We start from the raw sequence: 17,372 nt of genomic DNA, 5'->3' as shown, positions 1-17,372 counted from the left end.
GTGAAACTGGGACTCAGGGAAGAAAGTGACATCACAGGCTTCCCCCTGTGGCCAGGGTCATGACCACCAAGGTTGTATTGAAGAGGCTCCCACGTGGTTTGACACATGATTTTCCTAATGATCTAACATTTCCCCTACTTTCCCATAAGCTTCCAACTTAAGATATTCATGCTTAAGCACAAAATTAGGAACTGGTGTCAAGAAAGGCTGGGATTTCAAGAAGAATGAGAAATTTGCTGCCTGGGTCTCTTTCAGGGATAGGAGAGTAGGTATAAGACATACTCTGTAATATATGCCCTGTAGAGGAAATTTTTGGCAGCATATTAGGAAATCTAGAAACAAAAATTATTCTGTTCAACCAAAAGACTGGAAAAAGTTAAGGAAAAAATAAAGGAAAAATGGAAGGAGGAAAAATCCAAAAAGAAAAATGTAAGGACAAGTTAGAGGAATTAGATTTCCCTTTTTAAATGTCTGAGGCCAGGGTTTCAGGGGAGAGTTCTAGAGAATGCAGGGACTTGTCCCTCTGCCTTTAGGCTTAAAACAACAGCCCAGCACAGCTAGTTGCATTTGAAGACATCTGGAGCTGCCTCCAAGGAACTCTGGTGGCCTAGTGGTAAGAAGCTGTGCTGCAATCCCACAGACACGTGGTTCACACCCACCACTAACTGCTCCACAGAAGGATGAGTTATCTCCTTCTATGTGGCTTTAGCATCTGAAAACCTACTGGAAGGTCAGTTATGGGTCATTTTGGGGTTTTTTTGTTTTTGTTTTTTTATTATTAAATTTTATTAGTTTTAATGAATATTTACAGAGACTTTGGGTTCTCATTCATTCATTGTTGCACCATTCTCTCTACCCTCCTCCCCAGTTTGTTCTTCTTCCTCCGCCATCCGAATGTCTGTTTTAATTGTCCAATTGCCACAGTGCTTGTCAAAGTCAGTTCTGACTCAATGGCACACAACGATCACAAAATGTCTTTAAGATGAAGCGTCACTTCCAAGGTTGTTTTTATTCCAGTTGTATCCAAAGTTGGAGCATAAGGCTGCCTGAATTTCTAAGTCCCCTTACAGGTCAATGATCCTGTGAACTCACCTGTCTGTGAAACAGTCTCTTGGTTATTTGGTCTAACATATCCCTCATCATTATCAGTTTCTATGGAGTTGATTCTGAATCATGACACATCCATGAGTGCAGAGAAGAACTGTATGTCATAAGTCTTTGATGGATGATCTTTTTTTAAAATTTTATATGTGTGTGTGTGTGTGTGTGTGCGCGCGCGCGCGCGTGTGTGGTCAAATCGGATTTGACAGGTACAGGAAGAGATTGCCTCTCCTTCTCCAGCAAAGCACCTGATGGATTCCAACCTCTGGGATTGTAGTGCAGCTTCTTGCCACTAGGACACCAGAGAATCCTAGACGAATGATCTTTTGACAACAGATTGCCAGGTTTTTCTTACATGGTGCCTCTGAGTAGACTTGAACCTCCAACCTTTCAGATATATATATATATATATATACACACACCACCCAGAAACTCCAATATGCCTCTTAACCATTTAGAATTCTTTGGTTTATAATTATTGACAAAGATGAAGCCAAAAGAGCAAGAAAAGATTGTTCCACACAGGAACAGTCTCACCCTACTAATGGCTCCACTATTCCCACTGGAGGGGCTCCTAGCTTGGGATATGATTGTTTGTCCACAGTGGCCCTTGTTCCAGGAGCTTGGCCAGTCAGTGCTAGATTGACAAAACGAGAACATCACAGAGAGAAGGTAAGTACTATTGCATATTGAATGGCAGCATAGGTCAGGAAGTGATAGAGCTTGTGGGAACCTTAGAGACCACTTAACACAATTCAGACCAAGCAAAAGAGAGGCCAGGAGAAGAAACCGCACTCTCAGAGAAGCAATTAGTGTACAAAGCAAAAGGACTACATGAAACATAATCTCAACTACCTTGAAACCAAAGGAAGTAGACAGTGCCCAGCTACCACTATTGGCCTTTCCAGTTAGAGCAGTAATACATAGGCCCTGATATAATAGAAGAAAAATACAGTAAAGAATTCAAATTCATAAAATGTGCAGACTAACTGGACCAGTTGAATGAAGAATCCCTCAGACTATCACACTGAAATATCTTTAAACCTTGAACTAAAATGATCTTAAGGTCACCTGTTAGAATAACAGATTGTCACACAAAATAAAGGATGTTAAGTATACAAGTAAGGAGGTCCAATAAAGCACCAAAAGGTCAACAATCACCCAGAAGCAGGGAGGAGGAGATAAGAGGGCAAGGAAACTAGAAACACAGTAAGAAAAAATGTAATGCAAGTGAGTACTGATACATTGAAAATTTTAACTAATACCCAAAAGCAGAAGAAGCATCTACTTCCTTAACAACCTGCCTCTGGAAACTCTATATGAACTTTGATAAATGATATATGATAAATGATATATGAACTTACAACAGTTATAGAAAGGCTTCAGGCCTTTTGTTCATAGGATCCCTATGAGTCGTGCTTGACTCGATGGCAATCAACAACAATAACAATAACCAATAAGCAGTCTTCAGAGAAGTTCTCATGTAAGAATCTAGCTTCCTATGTAAACTTCCACAAAACACAATAAAATATTATATTATAAAATAATAATAAATAAATGAGGCGAGGAAGAAAAAAGCTTGACTTGTCAGTTATTGGGAGTGTTAAGGCATGGTCTTATATCTTGTGTGCTGGACACTGATGCCTGAAACACTGTGATCCTATTTACCAACAAGAACAAATGTTCTTACTCCAAAGCTCTTTGCCAGTGAGTTGGAACAATCTCATAGCTTCACAGGGGTTTTCAAAGGCTGTAAATCACATGGGAGGATACTGCTCAGCTTCTACCTCTGGAGCTGCTAATGGATTTGAATTTCCAGAGGGGTGTCACCCTTGGATTAGTAGTGCAACACCCTTTCAGACATGGCCACCAAAGATAGTCATTTACATACTTTGGCTTCTTTAAGAAAGTGTGCTTAGTGCCCCATAGAATAAAACTGCTTCTCCAAACTTTTAGTTTGAGCTTTTCTTCACTTAACATCATTTTATGACAGTGATTCTTGAAGTTTTTTTAAAATAAAAAAGCATAAAAGTATGAAGGAGGAGTTGCTGCTTAATGGAATGGACCTTGTTACTTTCTGTTTTGGAAATAGGTGGTAGTGATAGCTGCACAACCAGGAGACGTACTGTCTGTGCACTTAGAAGCCTTCACCTGGGAAAGATGGTTAAAATGGCAAGCAGTATTTTATGTAAGGCATGTTGTTGTTATGTGCTGTTGAGTCAGAATCGACTACTCATAGTTGACCCTCCAGTGGGTTTTCAGAGGCTGTAAATCACACAGGAGGAGTTAGCCCATTCTGTGCGGCAAGCAGCTGGTGGTCTCAAACTGAGTGCCTTTGGGTTTGTTATGTAACACCTTTCTACACCAGAGAAAAATGAGAAAAAAATGGTATTATATGAGATATAGACATATATATAGTATATATGTACTATATCTATTTTTCTATGTGTATGTGTGTATATAAATGCCACAATAAAAGATAAAACATATAAAAAATCCCCATAACAGTAGAGTGTAAGACTGAACATGTTTTTTCCCAAGCCACACATGCCATCCTGAAGATCTCACACATACACTAGGGAACTGAGGCCCTCAGGATGGGAAGTGCTGATTTGAAGTCTAGGACTGCAGATCAAGCTGCAAACTGATAAACAGAGTGAGAAGCATGGCAGAGGTAAACTGAGAATCCTTGTGGGAGGTTTTAACCCCAACTCAGAGGGGCAAGGGAGATATTCTAAAAAAGTTAAGGCTGGAGATGGCGTTTAAAGGCTGAACCATATGTGAACAGCCACCTCCGGTGTGTCAGCTCAGCAGGCTTTGCAGTGACTGGTTCGTCAGAAGCGCATCACCAGGTCTTTCTCGCAGAGCACCTCTGGGTGGAATCAAATTGCCAACGCCTTGGTTAGCAGCAGAATGTGTTAACTAACCAGGGTTAACAGATCACATAAGGGAGTTTTGGTGACCCAGTGGTAAGGAGTTGCATTGCAAAACCAAAGGCACGCGGTTTGAATCCTCCAACCCCCGGGCAGTCTCCTCCTGTGTCATTTACAGACTCTGAAAACCCAGTCAGCTGTCAGGCAGTTGGATCTCAATGGCAGGTAACAACCCCAGGCTGCTCTACTGGAGAGATGCTCAGTGTCCTTCATCTCCTCCTGTACAATTCTCAGCCTCAGAAAACCCACTGGTGTGAGTCAGCTCCAATGCAGCCCCACATAACAATAACAACAATGTATCACACAGGGACCCAGAGAACGCAGCCGAAGGTGTCACTCAGGGACTGAGAGTAGGAGTTTGGACAATGAGGGCATTCCAGAAACAAGGGATTGGCAAGGGTAAGGGGCCCGGAGGCAAGAGACGATAGAAATTTCTGGAACATCAAATGGCCCAGTTTGACTGGAAGCTAGAGCGCAGTGGTGATGGCAAGGTGTAAATTATACCCCCAGAACACACAAGCCCAACAGCTACTCCAAAGAAACACTTTTTTATCCTGAGTCAGAACTGGCTCAGGGCTGCCCCGCAAGTACATCTTCTTGTTAAAATATGCATTCCAGTTCATTAAATCTAGGCTGGAAATGTAAATTCTCAGCAGGAGTTTGAACCAGCGTGTTCTGGTTAGAAATCAGAAGGGAACCTAGCCTAGGGCAGCGGTTGTCTCAATGAATAGTCACCGTGGTCCTTTCGGGTTGCCCCACGTGTCAAATGGCTTTTAGGGAGCTCTCGTGGCCTCGTGGTAAGGAATTGTGCTGCCAATCGAAAGGCAGGCAGCTCAAATCCACCAGCTGCTCTGTAGGGGGCACAGATGAGTAATCTCCTTCCAAGTGATTTACAGCCTCTGACAACTTGCTGGAGGGTCAGCTGTCTGTTCCAACTCCACAGCAAAGAGAATGAAGAACTGAATCGGATGACTTTTGAGGTCCTATTTGATTCCCACCACAACTAATGCTGACTCCCACTCTCGACCATTCCATATAGATCCACATCTGCAGAGCTGTTGTTGTTATGTGCCATCGAGTCACCTGCAACCCAAAGAGACCTATGTACAATAGTCCAAAACCCTATTCTATCCTAAGCTAACCTTATTGTCTCTGACACACCAACCCCGATTGCCCCAGTTACTGTGTCAATCCATCTCATCGGGGGTCTTCCTCTCCTGTACCGTCCCCTCCACCCTTCCAAGCATGATCAGAGCAAGGAATCACTGCACAGTTCAAAATCAAGAAATGAATGGGTGAGGGATGTGTCCTGTTAACATATCTTTTCAATCTATGTGGAGAATAAATTCAGGAGGCTAGACTTTTTGAGGAGGAATATGGCATTAGGATTGGAGGAAGGCTCATCAACAACCTGCGTTATGCAGATGACACAACCTTGCTTGCCAAAGCTCTGAAGGACCTGAGTGCTTGCTGCAGAAGGTCAAGGATTAAGTATGGACTAAAACTCAGTATAAAGAAAACAAAGATTCCCCCCCCACCCACTAGGCCAATTGAAACCACCATGATAGATGGAGAAGAGACTGAGGTGGTAACAACTATAGCTTGCTTGGCTCCACAATCAACTCTTGGCACCAGAACCCAGGGAATTTAAAGATCAATTGCACTGGGAAAAATCTGCTATCGGGGACCAATTTAAAGGGCTAAAGAGCAATGATGTCAGTCCAGAGACCAAGGTGCACCTGATCCAGTCTATGGGTCTTCGCAATTACTTGCTATGCATTAGAGAGCTGGACAGTGACTAAGGATGACAGAAGAAGAATCAATGCCTTTGAGTTGTGGTGCTGGAGAAGAGTCTTAAACATACCATAGGCCATCAAGAAAACAAAATAGACCTGTCTTGGAGAGGGTGAAACAAAAGTTTCTCCTCGGAGGCTATGTTTTTTAAGCTCTGCGTTCAATATACACAGTAGAAGAGGGTTTTCAAGGCTGCAGCCTTTTGAAAGCATATCACCAAGCGCTCTTCTGAGCTGGCTCTGGGAGAATTCAAACCACCAGGCTTTTGGCTAGAATTTGTACCACCAGGATTGCCAAACACAGACTACTAGAAGATAGAACACAGAGGTCTGTAAACCAACCACAAAAGTTCAGATTGATCAAGAATGGATACACTCCCAACCCCTCTACCCTCACTACATAAACGTAAAGTGATCTAACTACAGTGTTCCCTATCCATCCATAATGTGGCTTAGGAAGCAATGGTCTAATGGTTAAAATACCCATCTAGAGGTTAAGACTTCTATGAAGAAAAACTGAGAATATTTCACTTCACTGTGTAGTTTTGCCTTAGTCTGTGCTCCCTGGTGGTGGGGGATGAGTAAAATATGCAAAGTGATAATAAAGATAGTATCTCAAAAGGAGGAGCTTCATTTGCAGGCTGAACAAAAAGTTCAACAGTGGTCAGCAAATTAAAGTAAGTACCTTGAATCAGTCACAAATCTCACAATCAACTGGTGGGAGAGGTAAGTGGGAGAGGTAAGGGATCCAGATTTTATTGTCCAGATTTTAATCAGAATTGTAAAGCCTCCTGGATGACTCCCAGGTGTTCTCCCCTCAAGGCTTTAATTCAGTTCATGGGGAGGTTCTTCATAAGTGAACTCATCCATTCAGGTCCAGCCTCCTACTGAGAATTTACATTTCTATCCCACAACACCACCACCCCTGGTATATGGAATTAGCAAATTGTGGTGGCCTAGTGATAAGAAGCTGCATTGCAATCTCAAAGGCAAGCAGTTCAAATCTACCAGCTTCTCTGTGAGAGACAGGCAAGCAGTTCTAATCTACCAGCTTCTCTGTGGGAGAGGGACAGGCAATCTTCTCTCATATAATTTATTGCTTCTGAAAACCCATAGGCAATCCGCTCTCATGTAGTTTATTGCTTCTGAAAACCCAGTGGAAGTTCTGCTGTGGATCTATTCCTACTTGATGGCACAAAATAACAACAGCAGCAATGTAGAAATAGAATCTATAGTTTAACAAGGTCATATATCACTTTGTTAAAAATATTGACTCTGTTTCAGTGTATGGGAGGTAGGGGAGTGGAAATGAAAACTCTCAGACCATACTTGGTGAAAAGTTAAATCCAAGAGTTAGGAATGTGACTGCATCTAGAAATTAGGGTGTCAAGTTCAGGTGCCATTCCTGATGGCATTTATGGGTTGTACAAATTGTTAATGTGCTCAACAGCTGAAAGGTTGGAGGTTTGAGTCCACCATACACTATGAGATAGCATCTCGTCTCAGCAACAACAGCAAAATTCAATAGGGCAGCAAACAACAAATGCTGGCAAGGTTGTAGGACACTGGAACTCTCATTCACTGATGGTGGGAAGGTAAAATGGTACAACCACTATTGAAGGTGGTCTGGCACTTTATCAAAAGTTGGAAATAGAAATACCATTTAATTTTGCAATTCCATTAATGGGAATATACTTGAAAGAAACCAGAGCTGCTGCTCAAACAGCTGTATGCCCACCCATGTTTACTGCCGTGTTATTTACAATAGCAAAGAGATGGAAGCAACTCAAGTGCCCATCAACTAAGGAATGGAAAAATAGTTAATTAGTATAACATTACACAACAAGGGGAGCCTTGAGGACATTATGCTAAGTGAAATATCTCTGTCACAAAAGAACAAATACTGAAAAGAACAAATACTGTACAACAGTGATGTTATAAAATAGGACAGGCTTGGTAGGGGGCTGGGGAGAGAATGGGGAAAGAGTAGATACATAATGAAAACTTCCGTTAGAACAGGTGAGGGCTAGAACTGTCCAAAAGGAATATATATTCATTATATCTATGAGAATAATCGGGAACAAGGGGTGCATTGCAGGGTGCATTGGTTGGGAAGAAAATGTCCAACAATGGATTAAAAATATTTTAATAAATATTTTTTTTTAAAGAAGACTTCTTGTTATGAGCCCTCAGGTTGGAACCAACCCATGCAACTTTTCAGAGGCAGCATGGGAGGAGATGGTCCAACCTTTTCCTGCAGAGCTGTGGGTGGATTTGAATTATGTGCCTCTGGGATTGCAGCACAGCTTCTTACCCCTAGGCCACCAGCCTCAATAAGCTGGTGGAATGGCACTGTAATTCAGAAGCAACTAAGTGGCAGCAAGTTTGAGTTTGGGTCTGGATTGACTGTCTGCTCTTCCACTCATGTCATGATTATTTATTGTGCACTCGCACAGGTCAGGTGCTATACCAGACACTGGAGATAGAGAACAGCCAAAGAAACCCCATAATGGCAGGCCACCTTTCAACTCTTACTTACTTGTTTAAAATGACCAAAGTGGTGTCATCAGTCCAGTGGCCTCAGACATCGATGACTCAGCTAGACGAGCCAAGCAGAAAGAAGTGCCTGGAGCAGGGGTGCCTTGTTTCTTCTAGACAAGCCTTACAAGTTAGAAGTGAAAGTTTTCTCAAGTTTGAGAAGCTCGCAAATTAGAGATGCCTCCAACATTGTCTGGTGGGATGAGGTGAGGGAGGGAGAGGATGAGGAAGCCCCATCAATGTAACATCTCCAGGAACAAAAATCCTATGTGGCTTTCCCAGAAGTGCTTGGTCCAAGGTCTTCATACCAAGCATCTGAGCATCCTACGCCGCCCAGCCAGGCCAGCTTTCCTCAAGCAAGCACAGATGGGGTGGGCTCACTTCCTGCCTCAGGATGGAGTCTAGAGATGGGGATCAGGTACTGGAGGCCCATTCTACTATGGTTTGTTCCTCCCTACCAACCTCAGATGCTGTTAGTTATCCTTTCTAGTTGGAATCACCTGGGCTCACCCTTCTTACCCATCTTCTGGGCTCCTGCAGAAGCTGCTGGCCTTCTGAATTCTGCTGCTGCTACAAGTGCTTGGTTCCCTACTTCATTTCCCTTTCAAGCCAAGGACGAACTCTCTGAGGGTTAGGACTGAATTTCTGCTCCTTGGGATTCCTCCTCAGGACCTAGCACAGTGTCTCCATAAATATTCCATGGAGTGCCCAATTGCAAGTTCTGATTCTGTCAGGGAATTCCATTTATGTTGTAAGATTTTAATGTTTTTGTCCATTATGTATCTACTCTGGTGAATAAAATAGAAACATAGGTATCAAGCCAAAGGGAAGATTTTGTGAATCTATTAATATTATGTGCACTGGTTTTAGAGGATCCAGGGAAGGTCTATTCTCTGTCTCACATACACAAACAGTATCCATCCCAATTTCCTTTGTACCTCCACTCCACCCCAATCCTATTTAGAAGGACCTTTGGATCCCAATTCTTTTACCCTCATCCTCCTCTTGTTGTTATTCCCCCCCCCTTTTTTTAAGGAAAGGAAATGGGTAGCTCACTATCCCTGGTTGCAAAGTTCCTCCTGTAGGCAACCCAAGGCTGCCCTAGCATCCTGAATAGAGAGATCTTGGGTATGTAGGAGCTAAACACACTTTTAATAAATAACAAGTAATTAGTTGTGTTTCAATTCGATTTCAGTAGTTTAGAAGCTGTAGGATCCCTAGTGGTACAGAGGTTAAGTGCTTGGCCGCAAACCGAAAAGGCAGTGGGATTGAACTAAAAGCCACTCTCCATGTGGCGGTCTGTGTCCCTAAAGATCTAGAGTTGAAGAAACCCTCTGGGGCAAATCGACTCTGTCTTTGCTATGAGTCAGAAGTGACTATATGGCAATTGAGTAGGGTGGTTCACAAGCATGAGTCCCTTCCATTTTCCTGAAATTAATCAACTTTTTAAATGTGTAGAATGTAGTGACTTGCAATGTTTCACTAACTTCCATTTATAGGGAAGGAAGGACATTTACAGAGCACCTGTATTTGCCAAGCACTGTGCTAGGCACTTGAAACTTTGACATACTTTAATGCACACGAGTGCCTGAGGATCACAGTTCCATTTTACAGATGTAAAAACTGAGGCCAACAGACATTAAATGGCCTGCCCAAATCTATGAGAATTCATGGAGCAGGGGTTTTATCATTGGGACTTTTAATAAAAAAACCCATGGTCTTACAGTGTAAGACCTGTAAGACCTGTACGCTGTACCCCTAAACACCACCAATAAAATAATTTTAACTTCTAGTGTTCTGCTTTGAAGTGAGAGATCTCTAAAACTATGCAATCTCAACAAAAGGAATTTTTACGTTCCTAGCAGAAGCTCAACTAGGGCACCAAGGATAGCAACTTCTCCCAACTGAATCTCAATAGATGGTTTAGTTTTCCTAAGAAAGGGGGTGTTGAAACGGCTCAGTGTCAATTCTTACATGCCTAATCATCATAGCATCTTTTTACAACATCTTGAAAAATCATTAAGTGTTGTAATAATCACCGAAACTAACTTCTTGAGAATAAAAACAGTGGTGGCTTAGTGGCAAGGGGTTGCCCTGCCACCCCAATGGCGAGAGATTTGAATTCACCAGCTGCTGCATCTGCTGCCGGGTGGGACGATGATGAGCGATCTCCTCCTGTGCGATAAACAGCCTCTGAACACGAGCTCCTCAGCTTGGACGCGCTCCAAGTCTACAGTATGTAACAGTAACAACTGCCATGGGCGGGTCTTGCAGTTTCTTTCTGGAACGTAGGTGTGTGGAATGGCGGACTACAATTGGGAACCTTGAGATTCCCCATAGATGTCAAATCTCACATTTTGAGATAACAAATGAACCAAACCTACTGAACGGACCGACCAATGAATCAAAAGGATCAAAATCTCTTGACAACCAGGGCCCCCAAGTGCTAGGAATGTGCCAAGGAGACCGAATCAGAATCTACGTTCCTAAGATCCCAGGGCATTTTTGGACATTTCCTGGCCATCGGGGTAGAATGTAGGTTCTGGTTCAGCATGAGTGGTTGAAACCGGCCTTCTAACCAAGAACACCCCTTTCGTCCCAGGTTCTGGTAAGAATCTGCAATCACAACACATGTACAGTTCAATAAACTTTTATTAAGCGCCAGCAATGGTGCAAGGTGCTATGAAATGTCACTTGAACGGATCCCTAGGTTGACAAAAAAACCAGTCCCGCTCACTACTGGATGGTATTTTTCTTCTTCGGCTGAGATTATAAAGAGTCAAGTGAAGCTTCTTATGGAACTCTTAGAAAGTTTTGCAGCAAACTCAACAGACAGCTCAGTTTAACTTAGAAAAGAAACATAGGTAGGTAAGTAGGCAGCGTTCGGGCTCTGAGGGGGCTGACTGGGCCTCGAGCAAGATGGTGACCGGAGGCCATGGTCCCGAACTGCTGAGGGCCTCGGCTCGCTCACATCATCCGGTTGCGCTTTGGGGAGTGCGCGGTGGTGAGGTCATCCTCAACGTCGTTGTCATCCCATGGTGCCGGGGGGCGCTTGCGGGACCCTGAGCCATCAGGACCCTGACCCTGGAACAGTCCCTCAGAGTCTAAGGGGTTCCGCACGTGGTAGTCGTGGTCGTTGTGGTCGGCTCCGCTGCTCAACCTGCCGGGCGCGGGGCCCAGGCCGCCGTGGGGCGGCGAGCGCACGCTGACAGCCGCCATGGCGCCGTCGAGGCCGTGCAGCGCGATGGCCTCGTGGAAGGGCTGCAGGTCGACGTCAACAGCCGAGCCGGCCTCGGCGGGCGGCTTCGAGGGCGAGCGGGCCGGGGCTCGCGGCGGGGTGGGGGCCGGGGCGGAGGAGCCCTTGCCGCACAGGAAGCTGATGAGGTCCTCGCGGCGGATGATGCTCCGGCCCTTCTGAGCCCACTCCAGCACGTCTTGGCGGCGCCGCTGGCAGCCCAGCTGGATGCCCAGCTCGAAACTTCGCTGGTGGGCACTGCCGCTCTCCTTGTAGAGGCTGGTCACCGCCACGGCCGCGTTCTGGAACGGGTCCCACAGGGACAGCCCAGGCTGCTGGCACCCGGCTTCTTTGTAGAGCTGGGCCACGGCCGTGGCTGAGAGCTGGAAGAGATGCCACAGCCGCTGCTGCTGGTGCCGGAACCCCGTCGCCTCGGCGGCCGCCTCCTCCTGCAGCTGGCCTGGCGGCTCCTCAGTGGCCTCGGCCTCGGGGAAGCTCGGACGCTCGCCCTTGGCGGACAAGCGCTCCGAGCCCGCTTCCTCGTCCTCCCGCGGCGGTGTCTCCATCGTGGGCTCTCGCTCGCCTGCGCTGCACGGCCCTTCTGGCGCGGCCCTCCTCCTGCTGCTCGGCGCCGCGGGCGGGCTCTGGCCCGAGGCGAACCGCTGAGGTGCGCGCCTCCGAGAGCTCACCCCGCCCGCCGGCTCCAGCTCCACTCTCCGCGCCGTGCGGCGCGCTCCACCCCGCCTCGCGCTACCTCCGCGCCGCCTGTCTACCACTCGGGCTGCTCTTCACACATTTGGACGACTTGTCCGTCTCCTCCAATGAGCTGATCAAATTTTACAGCCTAGGCTGCCAGAGAGGATTATGGGGCAACTTACATGGTGTCGATCACTTGCAGGGTGCCGCTCAGGGAGGGGACGCGGGCACTGCTCTTGTGATGAGGTGACCCCGTGGTGCCCTCGGTGCCCCGAGAAGTGTGCTCTGCGCACCAAAGTAGTGATTAGTAGAAAGGATGACAACCGCCCCCACCCCTAAGTCAGGCTAGGAGAACCCTTCCACCTACCCCTGAACTCGGTTTCCCCAAGTGTGCTGGAAGGGAGTCCGGGGCGACTCCTAGGAGACACTAGCAATTGGGGATTCCACTACAGAACTTTGCTGCGATCTACGCAGAGCACCTCTGTGGCTCTACATTCTAAGTGCGCGGGCACAGATGGCACACTTTCCTCGCTGTTCTTGCGAGGCTTTTTCCTGTTCTGTCAGGCAAAACTAAAAATCGGACGGGCTGTCTCACCTTGTGTATTTTTCCCACATAAAGAAGGGCAAAGAAAGCCGAAGGCATGTTCTACTCTTTACTGAGAAGGGTAGCAGTTACTTTTAGGAGAGAAGTGAAAAACTTCCTTATTAGTCTAACACTCTTGCATTTTGAGCTAATTAAAACTTTTTAATGCCAAGCAAATCACACGAAAAATTGGCTTTTTAAATTAAAAAAAGTTTGTAATAAATGAAAACTTGTAGGATACTACTATATCCCACCCTACCCCCCCCCCCCCCCCCCCCCCGTGGGCTCAATACAACTCCCTTATAAAGATAATCTTTCCTAGACAAGCAATCTCAGGACAGAGCTTTTTTTTAATATTCATTTTTTAAAATTTTTTTAATTTAGTTTGTTTATTTTTCATAGGACAGAGCTTTTTTTAAGAGAAGAAAAATGAGCACTGAGCTAAGAATAACATCACAAATGGGAGGAGGGGATATTTAATTGTTTTTTTTTTAAGAGGGAGAAAATTATTTTGCAATTTTGGTTGTAGATTTTTGCCAAGTCCCCAGAAGTCCTTCCAAATATGAAGGAGGCTACATGTTCTAGGAGAGTGTCATCCAATTCCCAAGTGTGAAGATTCAGACAGAAAGTTAGCTCATCAGTCACCTTTGCCATCTTCCCCAAATGAAATACATGGGTCTACGTTAAATTTAAAAGAGAAGACTGAGGAGGAGACGGAGAAGAGGGGATTGAGGCCTTTTGCTCCAAACCAGGCTTTTTCACGATTCATTAAACCCTTTTTCCATATGTGTAATTGGACTCTTCTCATTTACATAAACGAGAGATGAGGCAAAAGACCTAAGATCAGTCCAAAAGGAGAACTATAGTATGTTTCTTAGTCTTCTGTGTTAAAACATATAGTAGAAAAAGCTTTAAGGCAGGGTGTGCACACATGTACACAGCAGCACACACAACGGGCACCCTGACTCTGTTAGTGCCTTAATGGATGTCCTGCATAGGGTGCCTGAGAGTTATTGTCAGAGGCACATGTTTTTAGTTTATTTTCTCTAATTAAAAAGCTTGGACCAAAGTGACTGACAGTAGGACACCATATCCTACTTTCCCTCCTCATTGTTGATTGGGTTAAAAACCAAGAAGAAAGACTGCACTGTTTTTAAAGAGCACAACCCTCTGCTTGGGCTGGAGTTGTCTGGCTGGGATCCTCCATTCACTTGGTTTCAGCACCTGATTAATTAGTTAATTAGTACTTAGAGCTGACTAGCCCCGGTTGGCAATTTTCATGCCCTGCCTAGTGAAATGTTGAATCCAGCATTGAAATTTCTGAGTCATACACCCTAATTATTATCACCCCACTACTTTTAAAACCATTGCACCAAATGATTATCACAGACATAGCCAGACAACTGTGTGAGAATATGTTCTTTCTGATAAATAATAGTAGGCTTCATCAATATTATTCACTGTTGCCCTTAACACATTTAAATAAAACAATTGAATGAGAAAAAAAATTGAATTCAATTACCCTCTGTCTTTCACTAGGGAAATGATTGTATATGGAAGAAGTGTTAGGAAAATCACATTAAAAAATTTGCAATGTTTCACTGGTTCCCCAGATGGCAAATAGTGTACTTAATTGTTCCCATGTAGATCTAGTCTCTTGAGAATTAAAGAAAAAGAGCAACAGAGGCAAACTTTTAAAATCCACACAAAATGTCACTTTGCTAGCCCTAAGGAAATGATGCTACACTTTTGGTGTTTTAAAAATATTGACATGATTTAGCAATGATATTTCTATGGGGAAAAATAGTCCTTGGCTGCTGCCCCACTCTTCTAGAAATGTGATGGCATGACTAAAGTTAAATATCAAGACAGGGGAAGATGATGACTGAGATTAAGTTAGTATGCAAACTTTCGCATGCATTCTGCTTTGGAGCCTTTTTTGAGTGTACCACTTAGGGAAAAGGCCCTGGAGTGTCACTGATCTCCAATATTATTGGTAGCAATTTTCACCTGGCAACAATCCTGATCTTACTAGTAGTAGATCGCCTGTAATTGTACGAGCTAAATGGTACACAAAACTGGATACACAACCACAGAGACCAGTAAATGGGTCCGACTGAAAGCAAAAGTAAACATCAAGCTTCGGAAATGAAAGAAGTTGAAAGATAAGTGTTAAGGACCTTATTCTTTTTGGAGAATAAAACAAGATTTAGTAGCTTTCCACTTAATTTAAATGAAAAGAATCACTACCTTACATATTGCAGTGATAATGTAATGGGGAATGAAAACAAAAAAGTCTTTGTACAAATGACACCTCCTATAGTTGTTGTGAAGAAACTTTTCCCCTTGGTATCTGCTAACAAATTCTAATTAATGCTGCACATTCCTTTACTGAAATCATTTAATGCGTAACAAGGGGGGGGGGAGAAATGCTGAATGCTCGTGATTGCCCTGTTAGAATTATGGGAGTGAAAGCCTGGGGCCCCAAACTTACTGTCTATTAAAGCCAAGCTTTGAAAAAGAAATGCAACCTACAAAAGCTGTCAATCTCCCTTGCCCCTAAAGCCTGGGTTCACATGGATTCAAGTGACAGCCCCCCTCCCCCATGCACAATACATCAATCTGTCTCTCCCACAAGCACCCACAGCCCATTGTGCTGGCCGCAGGTGCCTATTATGGCACCCATGGCTGCCTCCCACAGCTCCGCCCCTGAGAAACAGGAACTGCAGACAATGGAGCCCTGTGAGAAGACAGAGGTGGGTGTTAGGAGGGATAACAGACAGATGGTAAAGGGTAGTAAGGTAGTTTCAAAACAAATGTCAAACATTCAAAATTATTGCTTTCGTGTGCGCCCCCCCTTTCCGAATTGCCAAGACTTCTTCAATCACCATCTGCCATAATTCCACAAACACTTACCTGGTTCTCCTTTACAGGTCTCCATAGAGGGGATGATCTTCAATACTCTACACTTCCTATTTAACCTCTCCCTTTCTCAAGGTCACAGACAGGCATTTGCCCATTTTCCTTGTTGGGCTGGTAAAACGTACAAGGAAATAACATTTCCAAATATTGAGTGTGGGGAATTTGGCTTTTGCTTGGTTTATTATTTCCCTTTAAGGTTGGTTTAGGGCTTCAACAAGATGTGAGGATTATAAAAACTAGGTTCTTTGAGTGATGGATTTGTAAAGTCAAATGACTCTAAGACTTCCTAAAACTGTTGTACTCAGCAGGTAGAATTTTCTTCAACCCTATCTTTTCTAGTAAAGGGGAACAAAAAGGGAGATAGATGAAGAAGATTTAATAATGAAAGTGCTGAAGATCTCAGTCTCAGCCTCTTACTCATAAATATTGCCAGCAGAAAGAAGTAAAACTTTACAAACGTATTAACCAAGATTCATTTCAAGTTCTATTATAAGAGTACATTCTTGGCATTATTTTATAAAGTGTCATTTGTCTGTAGTATTTTTAGTATCTTCTGAGTCCTGCACTAATTAGGAAGCAATAAATGGAAGAATAAAAATATATGACCAGATTACATATGTCAGTTGAAACTGTTTTATTTACTTGCTTTTGCCCATATACATTCATCTCTATATACTACCTATTTCGTTTTCTAAAATAGTCTGTTGTAAGTGAAAACCAAACAGGCATTTCATCACTGCTATTACAACGTGCTATCACAAACCAAAAATAACCAAGAAAAGTCTGGCACAACTTTAACTCACAGACAAGACAATTGGTGATTTGTTGGGATGGGGGCTCCCCAGAATAATGCCAAGGACTGAAACCAGCCAGTTTTTGAGAAGCAAACAAGAGGGTCTTGGTTTGCTGTCAAAAACCACAAACTAGGCTTTAACTAGGGACTGTCAGAGATCCAAGTACACTCCTGGCAAGGGAAAGCTTAATTAGCAGAATTGCTTTGGGTTTTTTAATTACACAAGAACAACAATACAATATGAAAGCATATGATAACCTAATCCAGAACAGAATCCATAATTCCATTATATATGTGTATATGTATGTGTAGTGATTTGGCATATTTCATTACCAATTTAAATTTGCATTCTGAACACTGTTCTTGTGGCCATTACTAGGGAATGTTTCTTTTATTTTCTTCTTGTGTCTCCTTTAGGAAATACTTAGGAGTTTGTATATTTAACATCAAGTATAAGCATTCTATTTTCCCTTTTTTAAATATGAATACTATATATACTTTTTTTTATCTACATACTACACTAACTCTTTTTTTCCCCACCTGGTAGATTTTAAAGATAGATCCATATCAAAACATTAAGAGCTATTAGGGCATTCTTGTTACAAGTAAATAGCTTTGAATCTTATTTTATGCTTAATAAGTTTTTAAAATAAGTTTTATCATATAGTACTTTCAGTAAAATTTATGTAAATTCTAATATGGGGAAATACTGCATTCAGTATTTAGCTTCCACAATGAGCAAGCTATTTGCACATTAGTCTTCTTTCTAACAGCCATA

General features: G+C 43.5%; 1 protein-coding gene across 1 annotated transcript; it reads right to left on the bottom strand.

Annotated features, from left to right (window-relative positions):
• Positions 1-11,332: 11,332 nt before the first annotated feature.
• LOC102871687 (UPF0472 protein C16orf72-like) lies at positions 11,333-15,820 on the bottom strand. Its single transcript, XM_006881899.1, has 3 exons — positions 15,796-15,820; positions 12,479-12,581; positions 11,333-12,386 (listed from the first exon to the last, which is right to left on the bottom strand). Exons 1-3 carry the CDS (start codon positions 15,818-15,820, stop codon positions 11,333-11,335), a joined length of 1,182 nt encoding a protein of 393 aa, XP_006881961.1.
• Positions 15,821-17,372: the final 1,552 nt, after the last annotated feature.

This window comes from Elephantulus edwardii, unplaced genomic scaffold (assembly GCF_000299155.1).
Source record: "Elephantulus edwardii isolate Elephantulus edwardi_28Jun2011 unplaced genomic scaffold, EleEdw1.0 scaffold00016, whole genome shotgun sequence".
NCBI classification, from domain to species: Eukaryota; Metazoa; Chordata; class Mammalia; order Macroscelidea; family Macroscelididae; genus Elephantulus; species Elephantulus edwardii.
This window is presented reverse-complemented; position numbering and strand designations above follow the sequence as displayed.

Coding starts and splice junctions, on each gene's coding strand:
- LOC102871687 (XM_006881899.1), bottom strand. CDS start 15,820: ATGGAGACCTGTAAAGGAGAACCAG. Junction 12,582..15,795: donor GACCTGTAAAGGAGAACCAG/GTAAGTGTTTGT, acceptor TTTGGTGCGCAG/AGCACACTTCTCGGGGCACC. Junction 12,387..12,478: donor CTGCAAGTGATCGACACCAT/GTAAGTTGCCCC, acceptor AAATGTGTGAAG/AGCAGCCCGAGTGGTAGACA.